The 16,705-nt window shown below is 46.6% G+C and overlaps 1 protein-coding gene across 1 annotated transcript in view; it reads left to right on the forward strand.

Moving 5' to 3' along the window:
* Positions 1-16,705, forward strand: part of fndc3ba (fibronectin type III domain containing 3Ba) — a 376,967-nt gene that overhangs the window by 328,783 nt on the left and 31,479 nt on the right. Inside the window, exons 23-24 of the mRNA XM_072254884.1 lie at positions 10,389-10,610; positions 13,807-13,973. Coding sequence (XP_072110985.1) covers positions 10,389-10,610; positions 13,807-13,973 — 389 coding nt within the window. The remainder of the gene's footprint in view (positions 1-10,388; positions 10,611-13,806; positions 13,974-16,705) is intronic.

Raw genomic sequence — 16,705 nt, forward strand, 5'->3', positions numbered from 1 at the left:
TGTTCTGAGCTGCGTATACAGCATTTCAATGCAAGAAATATTGTAGGAAACACGGACGAGCTCGAGGCTTGGATCAACACCTGGAGTTATGACATTGTGGCTGTTAGTGAGATTGGGTATGCACCTGTCGGAATGAAAGGTAAGGATAACAAGTGTAGGGAAACTTGGTTTTCAAAGAGGTATTGAGGCCTGGGTTAAGAGAGAAAAAGGAGGTGCATAGCAGCTATAGGCAGGTGGGAACAAATGAGGTGCTTATGGAGTGTATGAAATGCAAGAGAATACTTAAAGAAGGCCTAAGAGATTCTACAGATATATTAAGAGCTAAACGATTGCAAGGGATAAAATTGGCCCTCTGAGGATCAGAATGGTAATCTATGTGTGAAGCCAAAACAGATGTGGGAAATCATAATTTTTTTTTGCATCTGTATTTACTCAGGAGACGGACACAGAGCCTATAGAAATGAGGCAAAGTGGCATCAACTTCATGGACCTGTACAGATTACAGAGGGGGAGGTATTTGCTCTTCTGAGGCAAATTAGGGTGGATAAATCCCCAGGGCCTTACAAGGTGTTCTCTTGGACACTGTGTGAGGCAAATGCAGAAATCGCCTGGACCCTAGCCGAAATATTTAAATTATCCTTAGCAACAGGAGAGATGCAAGAGGATTGGAGGATAGCCAATGTTGTTCCACTGTTCTGGAAAAGCTTTAAAAATAATCCAGGAAATTATAGGCTGGTGAGTCTGACATCATTTGTGGGAAAGTTACTGGAAGGTGTTCTAAGGGACCAGATATATGAATATTTGGATAGGTATGGACTGATTAGGGTTAGTCAGCATGGCTTTTACATAGTAGGTTGTGTCTAACCAATCTTATAGAGTTTTGTGAGGCAGTTACCAGGAAGTTTTATGGTGGATGTTGTCTCCATGGGCTTTAGCAAGGCATTTGACAAGGTCCCACATGGGAGGCTGGTCTAGAAGTTTCAGTCGCTCGGCGTTCAAGGTGAGGTAGTGAATTGGATTTGTGGGAGAAGTTAGAGAGTGGTAGTAGAGGTTCGCCTCTCTGACTGGAGACCTGCGACGAGTGAAGTGCCGCAGGGATCGATGTTGCGTCCGTTGCTGTTCGTCGCCTATATTAACGATTTGGATGATAATGTGGTAAACCGGATCGGCAAATTTGTGGATGACACCAAGTTTGGAGGTTCTTGACAGGAAGGAAGAGTATCATGGCTTTCAGAGGAATCTGGATCACCTGGAAAAATGGCTTTAAAAAGGCAGATGGAATTTAATGTGAGACAAGTGCGAGGTGTTATATTTCAGTCAGATCAACCAGGGTAGGTCTTACACAGTGAACAGTAGGGCTCTGAGGAGTGTGGTACAATGAAAGGATTTGGGAATACAAGTCTATAGTGCATTGGAAGTGGTGTCTCAGGTAGAAAGGGTCCTAAAGAAAGCTTTTGGTACATTGGCCTTCAAAAATCAAAGTATTGAGTACAGGAGATGAGTTGTTGTGTTGAAGTTATACAAGACGTTGGTGAGGCCTAATTTGGTGTATCGTGTACAGTTTTAGTCACCTACCGACAGAAACAATGCAAGTTTGAAAGAATACAGAGAAAATTCACAAGGATGTTGCAGGGACTGGAGGGCCTGAGATATAAAGAAAGATTGAACAGGTTAAGACTTTTTTCTTTGGAACAGAGAAGATTGGGGGGAGATTCTAGTGTTGAAATTGCGGGGGCCCTGGCAGAAATATTTAAAATGTCGCTGTCTACAGGTGAGGTGCCGGAGGATTGGAGAGTGGCTCATGTTGTTCCGTTGTTTAAAAAAGGATCGAAAAGTAATCCGGGAAATTATAGGCCGGTGAGTTTAACGTCAGTAGTAGGTAAGTTATTGGAGGGAGTACTAAGAGACAGAATCTACAAGCATTTGGATAGACAGGGACTTATTAGGGAGAGTCAACATGGCTTTGTGCATAGTAGGTCATGTTTGACCAATCTATTGGAGTTTTTTGAGGAGGTTACCAGGAAAGTGGATGAAGGGAAGGCAGTGGATATTGTCTACATGGATTTCAGTAAGGTCCTTGACAAGGTCCCGCATGGGAGGTTAGTTAGGAAAATTCAGTCGCTAGGTATACATGGAGAGGTGGTAAATTGGATTAGACATTGGCTCAATGGAAGAAGCCAAAGAGTGGTGGTAGAGAATTGCTTCTCTGAGTGGAGGCCTGTGACTAGTGGTGTGCCACAGGGATCAGTGCTGGGTCCGTTGTTATTTGTCATCTATATCAATGATCTGGATGATAATGTGGTAAATTGGATCAGCAAATTTGCTGATGATACAAAGATTGGAGGTGTAGTAGACAGTGAGGAAGGTTTTCAGAGCCTGCAGAGGGACTTGGACCAGCTGGAAAAATGGGCTGAAAAATGGCAAATGGAGTTTAATACAGACAAGTGTGAGGTATTGCACGTTGGAAGGACAAACCAAGGTAGAACATGCAGGGTTAATGGTAAGGCACTAAGGAGTGCAGTAGAACAGAGGGATCTGGGAATACAGATACAAAATTCCCTAAAAGTGGCGTCACAAGTAGATAGGGTCGTAAAGACAGCTTTTGGTACATTGGCCGTTATTAATCAAAGTATTGAGTATAAGAGCTGGAATGTTATGATGAGGTTGTATAAGGCATTGGTGAGGCCGAATCTGGAGTATTGTGTTCAGTTTTGGTCACCAAATTACAGGAAGGATATAAATAAGGTTGAAAGAGTGCAGAGAAGGTTTACAAGGATGTTGCCGGGACTTGAGAAACTCAGTTACAGAGAAAGGTTGAATAGGTTAGGACTTTATTCCCTGGAGCGTAGAAGAATGAGGGGTGATTTGATAGAGGTATATAAAATTATGATGGGAATAGACAGAGTGAATGCAAGCAGGCTTTTTCCACTGAGGCAAGGGGAGAAAAAAAACAGAGGACATGGGTTAAGGGTGAAGGAGGAAAGGTTTAAAGGGAACATTAGGGAGGGCTTCTTCACACAGAGACTGGTGGGAGTGTGGAATGAGCTGCCAGACGAGGTGGTAAATGCGGGTTCTTTTTTAACATTTAAGAATAAATTGGACAGATACATGGATGGGAGGTGTATGGAGGGATATGGTCCGTGTGCAGGTCAGTGGGACTAGGCAGAAAATGGTTCGGCACAGCCAAGAAGGGCCAAAGGGCCTGTTTCTGTGCTGTAGTTTCCATGGTTCTATGGTTCTATTTGACAGAGGTATAGAAAATTATGAGCGGTATAGTTACAGTAGATGCAAACAGGCTGTTTCCACTAAGTTTAGGTTGGACTACATCCAGAGATCATGGGTTAAGGGTGAAAAGTGAGAAGTTTAAGGGGAACGTGAGGGGAAACTTCTTCACTCAGAAGGCGGTGAGAGTGTGGAGTGAGCTGCCAGTGCAAGTGGTGCATGCAAGCTCGATTTCAATGTTTAAGTGAAGTTTGGATAGGTATATGGATGGTAGGGATATGGAGGGCTATGGTCCTGGTGCTGGTCAATGGGAGTAGGCAGTTTAAATAGTTCAGCATAGACTAGAAGAACTGAATGGCCTGTTCCTGTTCCGTACTTTTCTATGACTTTACTGAGTATTGTGTGCAGTTCTGGTCGCGATTAACCTGGTAAGGGTGCATATAAAAATCCAGTAGGATGTTAACGGGACCAGAGAGATTGAGTGATAAGGAAAGGTTGGATTGGTTGGGACTGTTGTTCCTGGAGCGAAGTAAGCCGAGGGATGACTGTAAGGATGGGGGTTACCATCCTGGTGTCCGCAGCTCCCCCGAGGTTAATGGCAGCTGTCCATGGCATAAAAAAGGTTGGGAATGCTTGCTATAGAGACAGGTAAAACTAAGAAGAACATTGATAATGTGGACGGTCACAGTTCCTTCCCCAGGGTAGGGGAGTTTTAAACTGGAGGGCAAAGGTTAAAGGTGAGAGGGGAAAGATTTAATGTGAATCTCAGGGGCAATTTCTTCACACACAGAGTGGTGTGTAAGGAACATACAGTACTGTACAAAAATCTTAGGGGTGTGTGTATGTATATATAGCTGGACTGCCTAAGGCCATAAGATATAGGAACAAAATTAGGCCATTTGGCCCAATGAGTCTGCTCCACCATTCCAACATGGCTGATTTATTATCCCTTTCAATTCCATTCTCCTGCTTTCTCCCCGTAACGTCCTCGTTAATCAAGAACCTATCAACCTCCGCTTTAAATATACCCATTGACTTGGTCTCCACAGCCACCTGTGGCAACGAATTCCACAGATTCATCATCCTCTGGCTAAAGAAATCCTTTCTCATTTCTGTTCTAAGTGGACATCCCTCTATTCTGAGGCTGTGTCCTCTGGTCCTAGATCTTCCCACTGCAGGAAACATCCTCTCCAAAGGGGGAGGGGGAGAAATCAGAGGGGGCATCCAATTAAGGTGATTGGAGGAAAGTGTAGGCAGGAAGTCCGAGGTAGGTTTTTTCACAAAGAGGGTGGTTGGTGTGTGGAATGCCCTGTCAGGGGTTGTGATAGAGGCAGATACATTGGAGACATTTAAGAGACTCTTCAATAGGCACATGGATAACCAGGTAGGTAAATTAGTCATTGTAAGTTGTCCTGTGATTGGTTGTCAGAGGTTGCTGGGAATTGAAGGGCCGAAGGCGCTGTTCCACTCTGCATCTCTAAATTAAATAAAATAAACTTGTGCAGCAGCTCTGAGGGATCACTGGAGGTGGAATGATTGTGGAGCTCTACTTGTGTGAGTCAGACACACTGTGGGGTGTATTTCCTGACGGCTTGTTTACAAATCCTCCCCTTCCATGATCCATAGATGTATAGTACAGGGACAGGCCCCTCAGCACACAGTGTTGTGCCAAACCAATTAAATGAGTAATCAAGTGGCCAACTAAACGAATCCCTTCTGCCTACATAATGTCCATATCCTTCCATTTCCCACACAATCATCTGCCTATCTAAACGTCTCCTTAAAGTCTCTAATGTATCTGCCTCCACCACCATCCCAGGCAGCACATTCCAGGCACCCTCCACTCTCTGTGTAAAAAAATTTCCCCTCACATCTCCTTTGAAATTATCCCTCACACCCTAAAGGCACACACTCAGCCATTCAGGAACAGCTTCTTCCCCTCTGCCATCTGATTCCTAAACGGACATTAAACCCGTGAACACTACCTCACTTTTTTTTTAGATATGTATTATTTCTGTTTTTACACTATTTTTAATCTATTTAATATACAAAGGCATAAGGAATCAGCATTGATGACACAAAGGTTGGGGGTGTTGTGGATAGTGTGGAGGGCTGTCGGAGGTTACTGCGGGACATTGATAGGATGCAAAACTGGGCTGAGAAGTGGCAGATGGAGTTCAACCCAGATAAGTGTGAAGTGGTTCATTTTGGTAGGTCAAATATGATAGCAGAATATAGCATTAATGGTTAGGCTCTTGGCAGTGTGGAGGATCAGAGGGATCTTGGGGTCTGAGTCCATAGGACACTCAAAGTTGCTGCGCAGGTTGACTCTGCGGTTAAGAAAGCTTACGGTGTATTGGCCTTCTTCAACTGTGGGATTGAGTTCAAGAACCGAGAGGTAACATTGCAGCTATATAGGACCCTGGTCAGACCCCACTTGGAGTACTGTGCTCAGTTCTGGTCACCTCACTACAGGAGGGATGTGGAAACCATAGAAAGAGTGCAGAGGAGATTTACAAGGATGTTGCCTGGATTGGGGAGCATGCCTTATGAGAATAGGCTGAGTGAACTCAGCCTTTTCTCCTTGGAGTGACGGAGGATGAGAAGTGACCTGATAGAGGTGTACAAGATGATGGGAGGCATTGATCATGTGGATAGTCAGAGGCTCTTTCCCAGGGCTGAAATGGCTAGCACAAGAGGGCACAGTTTTAAGGTGCTTGGAAGTAGGTACAGAGGAGATGTCAAGGGTAAGTTTTTTACACAGAGAGTGGTGAGTGCGTGGAATGGGCTGCCGGCGACGGTGGCGGAGGTGGATACAATAGGGTCTTTTAAGAGACTCCTGGACAGATACATGGAGCTCAGAAAAATAGAGGGCTATGGGTAACCCTAGGTAACTTCTAAAGTAAGGACAAATTAGGCACAGCTTTGTGGGCCGAAGGGCTTGTATTGTGCTGTAGGTTTTCTATGTTTCTAATATACATATATATACTTACTGTAATTTATTTATTATTTTCTTTTTCTATTATCATGTATGGCATTGAACTGCTGCTACTAAGTTAAATTTCACGTCACATGTCGGTGATAATAAGCCTGATTCTGATTCTGATTCTTAAATGCATACCCTCTGGTATTAGATATTTCAACTCTGGGAAAAAGATACTGTCTGTTTACTCTATCTACGCCTCTCATAATCTGATAAACCTCCATCAGATCTCCCCTCATCCTCTGCCACTCAAGAGAAAACAATGCAAGTTTGTCCAACCTCTCATTATCGCACGCGCCCTCTAAACCAGGCAGCGTCCTGGTGAACCTCTTCTGCAGCCTCTCCAAAGCCTCGACATCCTTCCTGTAATGGGGCAACCAGAACTGTGTGCAGTACTCCAGATGTGGCATAACCAGAGTTTTATAAAGCTGCAACGTAACTTCCTAACACTTGAAGTCATTGCCTGCGGGTGCCTCTTGACCAGCTGATCAACCTGTGTAGCTATGAGCAACTCAGGGAGCTATGAACAATAGTTTGCTGCAGCTGAGACACAGCCGCCAGCTCAAACTCTTGCTGCCACTTCACTGCAAAGCAGAACATACAGACTGTCCCTCCAGGCAGGACACACTGAGAACATCCCAGGCTAAACCTCCTGAGAAGCACCACCACATCAATAGGCATGGCACTCTTGGAGTTGAAGAGTTGTGTGCGGTTGTGGTCACCCCATTGCAGGAAGGCTTTGGAGAGGGTGCAGAGGAGCTCCACCAGGATGCTGCCTGGATTGGGGAGCATGTACTACAACGAGAGGTTGGACAGAGTTGGGTTGTTTCCCCTGGAGCACTGGAGGCTGAGGGGAGATCAGAAAGAAGTTTATAAGGTTATGAGAGCCTTTCTCACTGCTTCCCTCTCTGTGATCTCTGCTCCTCTCTGACTCTTCACTTCACGTATCACTTCCTACCATCCCCTCACCTTCTTGTTCTGGCTTCTGCCCCCTTCCTTTCCAGCCTTGACAAAGGGTCTTCGGCCAAAACGTCGACTGGTTACTCCCCTCCATAGCTGCTGCCTGACCTGCTGAGTTCCTCCAGCATTCTGTGTGTATTGCCCTGGATTTCCAGCATCGGCAGAATGTTTGTTTGTGTAGAGAATTAGTTTAATTTGGCATCATGATTGTCCAACACACTGTGTTCTTGACCCAGTGTGAATGCTGTTGAGGGAGATAATAAATAGAGTCATAGAGAAGCAAGCATAGAAATCAGCCATGATAGAATAGCGGAGCAGACTTGATGGGCTGAATGGCCCAATTCTACTCATATGTCTTAAGGTCTTATGGTCTTAATAGTCATGCCACACTTGGAGTGTTGTGTGCAGGTCTGGCCATCCTGTTACAGGATGGATGTGGAAGATTTTGAGAGGGTGCAGAAGGCATTCTCTAGGATGTTGCCTGGATTAGAGAGCTTGTGTTAGGAGAGGTTGGACAAAGGTTGAGGGCAGATCTGGTAGAGGCTTATAAGGTTAAAGAGGCATACACAGACCCTCACAGTGACACAGGCACCCTGCGAATTCTTTTTTCAATTTCCCAGTTAGAGATCGAAAGCCTTTGTGAATAAATGTTTTGATAAAATAGCACATCTGCAAACTGAAGCCTCCCAACAGTGCAAGTGATTTGAAAGATATTAAAATTTAGAACAAATTGCATCCTTATTATTAAATTTTAGATTATTCAAATAAAAGTGTCGAGACGAAATAACAAACAAAACAATAATTACACAAAGTATTATATTTCATAATTCCGTCAGTAATAGAGGTGGGAAGTATCTCGGTTGTGCTGTGTAAGGTTTTAGCCTGAGGTAATAATTATTGTAACACAGGCAGAATCAGGTGACAATTAAAACTATCACAAAATAAATGCAACATTATTTTAGATATTCCATAATGAGGCGTAAAGGAATAAATTTTCACAGCAGCCAGCAATATTGAAAAAATAAAGAGACAATGCAGAATCAATTAATTTGTTGCGTAGCCACAAAACTAATGAACCATTTTAGATACACAATACGTAAACCAATCGCTTTCTTTATTGTTGAAAGTTTGCAAGGACTAATTTTAGTAAATTATTCCAAACTCCTGCCCTCAGAGTGTGAGCTGCTGACAGCCGATTAGTCAGCGGAGCATCTCTGCCATGGTAGCTTAGCGTTGACACGATCTTATTACAGCTCAGGGTGATCCAGAGTTTGGAGTCAAATCCTGGCACTGTCTGTGAGGAGCTTGCACGTTTTCCCCGTGAACCGTACAGAGTGGGTTTCCTCCGGGTACTCTGGTTTCCTCCCACAGTCCAAGGACACACTGGTTAGTAGGTTAATTGGTCATTGTAAATTGTCCTGTGATTAGGCTAGGGTTAAATAGGTGGGTTGCTGGAGGGCAAATCTTATTGGGACACAGGGCCTATTCCACTCGGTATCTATAAATATAATAAACAAAGAAATAAATTTCCACCCCTTCCCATCCATAAAGTCAACATGTGGCCTTTAAGTTTGTCTGTCAACTCTGAGACTTTCCCTTTAAAGGATCTGTGATGTAGACCTGATTCCCTGACAAACCAGTGTCCGCGTAGGACAGACGCTCCCAACCTGGGGCCTACTGAGCCCTTGCTTCGTGGTAGCAGTCCCTGGCATAATAAAGGTTGGGGACCCCTGGTGCAGGAGGAATGTTCATGAGCTGTGTGATATATCTGGCTCTCCTGTTTATCTGTGCCTGTCGACGTGTCTGTGTCCATGTCTGTCTATGGTTGTGCGTGTGGGTGTGTTTGTGTGTTTGAATGTTTATACCTGCATCCATCCATTCTGTTTATCTGTTCTGTGTGTCTATCTGTATGTGTGTGTGTGTGTGTGTGTGTGTGTGTGTGTGTGAGTGAATGAGTGTGTGTTTGTATCTGAGTGTGTGTGTTTGTGTCTGTGTGAGTGTGTAAGTGTGTGTGTGTGAGAGTGTGTGAGTGTGTGTGTGTTTGTGTCTGTGTGCGTGGGTGAGTGTGTGTGAGTGTGTGTTTGTGTCTGTGTGTGTGAGTGTGTGTGTGTTTGTGTCTGTGTGTGTGTGTGTGAGAGAGTGTGTTTGTGTCTATGAGTGTGTGTGTGTGAGAGTGTGAGTGTGTGTTGTGTGTGTGTTTGTGTCTGTGAGTGTCTGTGAGTGTGTGTGTGTGTATGTGTGTGTGTGTGTGTGTGAGAGTGAGTGTGTTTGTGCGCCTGCCATAGGTGTCATGCCACTTGAATTTGCTTATTTGTTATCGCTGGAATTTTGTTATCTTCAGTCGGAATATGAGACGACCAACATCTCTACTTTCTGAGGAGGTTGAAGCAAACTGAAACTATGCACATCTATAGTCACATCTTTCTTAAGATGTGCATAGAGAGCATCCTAACAAGCTGTATCACTGCAGTGTACAGAAACTGTCCTGCGGCAGACGGGAAGGTTCTACAATGGGTCGTCAAAACTGTCCAACACATCACCGGCACCAAAGGACATATATACAAAAAGATGCCAGAAAAGGGTAGGTGAATTGGTCATTGTAAATTGTCCCATGATTAGGCTAGGATTAAATTGGGGGGTTGCTTGGCGATCTGGTTCTATGGCCCAGAAGGGCCTGTTCCACGTTGTATCTCAATAAATAAATAAATTTGTTCTTCTTTACACTTGTGTACAGGAACTGACGTCAAACAATCTTGTCAACCACAACTTCTTTACCTTTATCTTTTCTTTGTCCGCTCTTTCTTCTTGTAACAACTACAGTTGACCTTCGCTAATCCGGTTCCTTCGATAATCCGGCACTGATTATGCTTAATGTGCTCCTTCTGTAATTCGGCATTTTCACTAATCCGGCTCTCCTCAGGTCCCAGTGGTGCCGGGTTAGTGAAGGTCGACTTGTAATAAAATGGCCGACACCAGCAAGTTTTCCACTGAATTCTGGGCTTCTGAAGAGCAGCTGGATCACAACATAACCAGATCCAACAGCAGGAGGTCGCCACTATCTTCTCAACCCACAGTGAGGGAGGGGCAAGTAAATGGCAGCTCAGCTGCAAGGCACTCATCCCTCATAAAAGCAATCTCTTGGGTGACGAGGCCATGGGTTTTTCCCGTATCGGCGTGGAGTGTCGGGGACGGGGCCTTGACGAATCTTTCTGCTCTGATTTAGGATTAGGGTTCAGGCGGTGAACAGGATGGGCACAGGTCCCTTCAGCGAGCCGGTGAGAGCCAGGACCCAGCCTCTGCCGCCAGCACCACCCCGCCTAGAGTGCACCGCCTCGGGGCCCCAGAGCCTCAAGCTGAGATGGGGGGAGAGCAGCAGCGCCAAGGCCGTGCTGAGCGTGGACATGGACACCATCTACACCCTCCAGATGGCCGAACCAAGTGGGAAGTGAGTAGCATGCCACACACCCTCCTGAGCAACTGCCCCACCCTCAAACAATGACCTTTACCAGCCCCAGTATTGGGAACTTGCTGTGTGCAGATGGCTGTGTTTTAATATGTGCACCAGGACAAGAATATTAAAAGCCCGGATGTAATGCTGAGTCTTTATAAAGCATGGGTCAGGACAGATTTGGACTATTGTCAGCAGTTTTGGGCTCCTTATCTAAGAAAGGATGTGGTGACATTGGAGAGGGTCCAGAGGAGGTTCGCAAGAATGATTCTGGCAGTGAAAGGGTTAATGTGTGCAGAGTGTTTGATTGTTCTGGGCCTGTTCTTGTTGAACTTTAGAAGAATGAGGGGAAACACATTGAAATGTATTGAAAGGCCTAGAGAGAGTGGATGTGGAGACAACGTTTCCTATAGTGGGGGAGTCTTGGACCAGAGGGTACGGCCTCAGAATAGAGGGACTCCATTGAGAATGGAGTGAGGAGGAATTTATTTAGCCAGAAGTGATGAATCTGTGCAGTTCATTGCCACAGACAGCTATGGAGGCCAAGTCGCTGGGTATACTTAAAGTGGAGGTTGATAAGTTCTTAACTAGTAAGAGCATCAAAGGGGAGAGGCAGGAGAATGGGGTTTGGAGGGATAATAAGTTAGTGACTACAGGCCCAGAGACATCAACATTAACCCTTTCATTCCAGAAATCATTCTTGTGAGCCTCCTCTGGACCCTCTCCAATGCCAACAGATTTTTTCGGTAAGGGGTCCAAACCTGCTCACAATACTCCAATTGTGGTCTGACTAATGCCTTATAAAACCTCAGCAAAGTGGTCATTGTGCTGCTAAACTTAGTGATTAGGCTGTGTCAGTTGGCTCAAGAACTAAATGGTTGAAGGGAAGTAGCCACTCCTGAACATGGTGGTGAGGGGCTTCAGGCTTCTGTACCTCCTGCCTGACAGTATCTGCGAGAAGATGGCACGGCCCGAATGGTGGGGACCTTCGATGAATCTTGCCTTCCGATAGTGGGGGGTGACACCCGGGTAGTGTTCCACGTGGACGGGTATTCCCTCAGACACAGTGGGACATGTTCCTCCCCTTGGCTGCCATTGGGGTTGGATTAGATTCACACTGTGGCAGGATCCGGGAGGTTTCAGGGGAACAATGTGTGTGCAGAGAGCTGTGCTGCCCCGCAGAGCCAGTGTTATCAGGATTCTGATCTTGCTGGAACCCGACTACCACTTAGTCACATGCAGTAATCAGCTTTCTGAGAACATTGATGCATATTGACAAAAGTGCTGGGTGCTCAACAATTAACTTGCCCAAAGCTAAGTTTCTGAAACTTCAGAAGGAGTGTGTGAGAGAGACTGACAGAGAAAAAGAAAGAGGTAGAGCGATAGACAGCAAGACAGGGACAGACAGACAAACAGGCGGGTAGGGGCAAACAGAGAGAGAGATAGAGAGAGAATCATTTCATAAAGCAACTATCTCACCCTCCAGAGATATCCATTCAACTGTTCCGCTGAGCTAGACTGAGGCCCCATCTGCCTCCTCAAAGGACAAGAAGGTCACATGACGGCTGTTGATGGGATGTTGGGATTTCTGGCCAAAATTTATCCTGTAATCACAAATCTTCTTTGGCTGTTTGCCTCTTCCACCTTTCACCTCTCAGTTACTTACATCATTTTCACTCTCCTCCCTCCTCCACCTGCCTATCACCACTCCTCACCTGGATCCACCCATCACCTCCCAGCCTCTGTCCCTATTCCCACTCTCCCCTCCTCCATCTGCCCATCACCCTCCTCACCTGGATCCACCCATCACCTCCCAGCCTCTGTCCCTATTCCCACTCTCCCCTCCTCCATCTGCCCATCACCCTCCTCACCTGGATCCACCCATCATCTCCCAGCCTCGGTCACTATTCCCACTCTCCCCTCCTCCATCTGCCCATCACCCTCCTCACCTGGATCCACCCATCACCTCCCAGCCTCTGTCACTATTCCCGCTCTCCCCTCCTCCATCTGCCCATCACTCCCCCTCACCTGGATCCACCCATCACCTCACAGTCTCTGTCACTGTTCCCACTCTCCCCTCCTCCATCTGCCCATCACCGTCCTCACCTGGATCCACCCATCACCTCCCAGCCTCGGTCACTATTCCCACTCTCCCCTCCTCCATCTGCCCATCACCCTCCTCACCTGGATCCATCCATCACCTGCCAGCTCTTGCTCCAACCCCTCCCCTCACTCTTTCTACTCCTATCTCCCCTCTGTATTTCAGTCCAGGCGAAGGGTCTCCCTCGAAACACCCACTGTCCCTTTCTGTACACAGATGCTGCCTGACCTGCTGAGTTCTGCAGTGTGTGGAACGTTCTGACTTGAAGGCATAACAAAAATAGTTTCTCATTGTATCCCGGTATACATGACAATAATAAATGATCAGCCTAAACTCTCTACCAGTGATAATGTGAACTTAGAACAGTACAGGCCCTTCGGCCCACAATATTGTGCTGACATTTTAACCTACTCCAAGATCAATCTAATCCATTCCTCTAAATATCCTTACATTTTTCTATCATCCATGTGCCTACTTAAGAGTCTCTTAAATGTCCTTAATGTACCTGCCTTGACCACCGCCCCGGCAACATGTTCCACACACCCAAAAGCAACATTTCCTCCAACTGTTTTCAATCTGCGCAAACCAACTATTGGTCTGAGCAGGAAATTTTTATATGCTCTGAAAACTACGCATGTAAATGTTTAAAGCCTGGCTACGTGGCCACAAAGGCTATGTGGGTGGAAGCATTTCAGTCACTGCGTGGCTGCACACCCGTGCAGCTTAGAGGGAACAGTGTCCACCAGTCTTTGTGTGAAAAAGACTACTTCTGACACTACCCACCCCTGACACGCCTTCTCTGCCACCTGTCCCACAGATCCTTTGCGCCTGCCAGATTTACAAACTTGGTCTCTGCTGCATGTTGACAGATACAGTACTGTGCAAAACTCTTAGGCTCCCTGGGTATACATATGTGTCTCTTATTGAAAGATACAGCTTTTTGTGATTACATATTGTGTTTTACTGCTGTCACAAAACAACCAATTTCACAATGTATGCCAGTAATATTAAACCTGATTCCAAACTTTGACTTTGTAACACATTAAGGAGAGTTTGTTGCAATTGAATTTGCTTTGTGCTTGACCACCACAGGTTCATGCCAATCTACAGAGGACCGAGCCACACCTACAAGGTACAGAGATTGACAGAGTCCACCTGCTACCGATTCCGAATCCAGGCACTCAGCGAAGCCGGCGAGGGTCCCTTCTCAGACGCCTACCTCTTCAGCACCACCAAATCACTGCCCCCTGCTGTCAAAGGTCAGCCTCAAATGGGAGGGGGAAGGTGAGGGATGGGCCGTCACCTGAGGGGGGTGCAGTAGCCGGAGGGGGTGGAATGATGGAGACCCTGAAGGAGTGAGAGAGTCTAGCTCATCCACTGAGATTCAGTTTCAGATCCATTTAGTTCTACTTTCAGTTTATTGTTACACAGCCATTCCCAGGTATTGAAACTCTCTGTTGGCCGGGGTCGACCATGGATCAATCTTGCCTCACAGCTGTCTACATGATACACAAGCCAGGGCAGTACAACCCGGAGAGCGAGCTGTTGCCAATGTAGCAGCCTCCCCCCACCCCTCCGTGCAGCTAATCAATCCAAAGGAACGGCAGAGACTGACACAGTTTGGCACCAGCAGTGTTTCCGGAGTTGCCAGTCAGTGTTCAACTCATTGTAGGATTTCCTGAGGCACTCCAGCTCGGGAGCGTTGAGCCTGTAGGGGGACGCGGGGAGTGAACAGTGTGTCTGTAGTGGGAAATGGGGAGTGAACAGTGTGCCTGTAGTGGGACACGAGGAGTGAACAGTGTGTCTGTATGGGAAATGGGGAGTGAACAGTGTGTCTGTAGTGGGAAATGGGGAGTGAGCAGCGTGTCTGTAGTGGGAAATGGGGAGTGAACAGTGTGTCTGTAGTGGGAAATGGGAAGTGAACAGTGTGTCTGTAGTGGGAAATGGGGAATGAACAGTGTGCCTATAGTGGGAAATGGGGAGTGAACAGTGTGTCAGTATGGGAAATGGGAAATGAACAGTGTGCCTGTAGTGGGAAATGGGGAGTGAACAGTGTGTCTGTAGTGGGAAATGGGGAGTGAACAGTGTGTCTGTAGTGGGAAACGGGGAGTGAACGGTGTGTCTGTAGTGGGAAACGGGGAGTGAACGGTGTGCCTGTAGTGGGAAATGGGGAGTGAACAGTGTGTCTGTAGTGGGAAATAGGGAGTGAACAGTGTAGTGGGAAATAGGGAGTGAATGGTGTGCCTGTAGTGGGAAATGGGGAATAAACAGTGTGCCTGTAGTGGGAAATGGGGAGTGAACAGTGTTTCTGTAGTAGGAAATGGGAAGTGAACAGTGTGCCTGTAGTGGGAAATGGGGAGTGAACAGTGTTTCTGTAGTAGGAAATGGGAAGTGAACAGTGTGCCTGTAGTGGGAAATGGGGAGTGAACAGTGTTTCTGTAGTAGGAAATGGGGAGTGAACTGTGTGTCTGTAGTGGGAAATGGGGAGTGAACAGTGTGCCTGTAGTGGGGAATGGGGACTGAACAGTGTGCCTGTAGTGGGAAATGGGGAGTGAACAGTGTGTCTGTAGTGGGAAATGGGAAGTGAACAGTGTGCCTGTAGTGGGAAATGGGAAGTGAACAGTGTGCCTGTAGTGGGAAATGGGGAGTGAACAGTGTGTCTGTAGTGGGAAATAAGGAGTGAACATTGTGCCTGTAGTGGGACACGGGGAGTGAACAGTGTGCCTGTAGTGGGACATGGGGAGGGAACAGTGTGTCTGTAGTGGGGAATGGGGAAATGAACAGTGTGCCTGTAGTGGGAAATGGGGAGTGAACAGTGTGCCTGTAGTGGGAAATGGGGAATAAACAGTGTGCCTGTAGTGGGAAATATGGAGTGAACAGTCAGTCGGTAGTGGGAAATGGGAAGTGAACAGTGTGCCTGTAGTGGGAAATGGCGAGTGAACAGTCAGTCGGTAGTGGGAAATGGGGAGTGAACAGTGTGTCTGTAGTGGGAAATGGGGAGTGAACAGTTTGTAGTAGGAAATGGGGAGTGAACTGTGTGTCTGTAGTGGGAAATGGGGAGTGAACAGTTTGTAGTGGGAAATGGGGAGTGAACAGTGTGTCTGTCGTGGGAAATGGGGAGTGAACAGTGTGTCTGTCGTGGGAAATGGGGAATAAACAGTGTGCCTGTAGTGGGAAATGGGGAGTGAACAGTGTGCCTGTAGTGGGAAATGGGGAGTGAACAGTGTGTCTGTAGTGGGAAATAAGGAGTGAACAGTGTGCCTGTAGTGGAACACGGGGAGTGAACAGTGTGCCTGTAGTGGGACATGGGGAGTGAACAGTGTGTCTGTAGTGGGGAATGGGGAATGAACAGTGTGTCTGTAGTGGGAAATGGGGAATAAACAGCGTGTCTGTAGTGGGAAATGGGGAATAAACAGCGTGTCTGTAGTGGGAAATGGGGAGTGAACAGTGTGCCTGTAGTGGGAAATGGGGAATAAACAGCGTGTCTGTAGTGGGAAATGGGGAGTGAACAGTGTTTCTGTAGTAGGAAATGGGAAGTGAACAGTGTGCCTGTAGTGGGAAATGGGGAGTGAACAGTGTGTCTGTAGTGGGAAATGGAGAATAAACAGTGTGCCTGTAGTGGGAAATATGGAGTGAACAGTCAGTCGGTAGTGGGAAATGGGGAGTGAACAGTGTGCCTGTAGTGGGAAATGGCGAGTGAACAGTCAGTTGGTAGTGGGAAATGCGGAGTGAACAGTGTGTTTGTAGTGGGAAATGGGGAGTGAACAGTGTGTCTGTAGTGGGAAATGGGGAGTGAACAGTTTGTAGTGGGAAATGGGGAGTGAACAGTGTTTCTGTAGTAGGAAATGGGAAGTGAACAGTGTGCCTGTAGTGGGAAATGGGTGTGAACAGTGTGTCTGTAGTGGGAAATAAGGAGTGAACATTGTGCCTGTAGTGGGACACGGGGAGTGAACAGTGTGCCTGTAGTGGGAAATGGGGAATAAACAGTGTG

The sequence above is a fragment of the Mobula birostris genome, chromosome 4 (genome assembly GCF_030028105.1).
Source record: "Mobula birostris isolate sMobBir1 chromosome 4, sMobBir1.hap1, whole genome shotgun sequence".
In the NCBI taxonomy this organism is placed as follows: Eukaryota; Metazoa; Chordata; class Chondrichthyes; order Myliobatiformes; family Myliobatidae; genus Mobula; species Mobula birostris.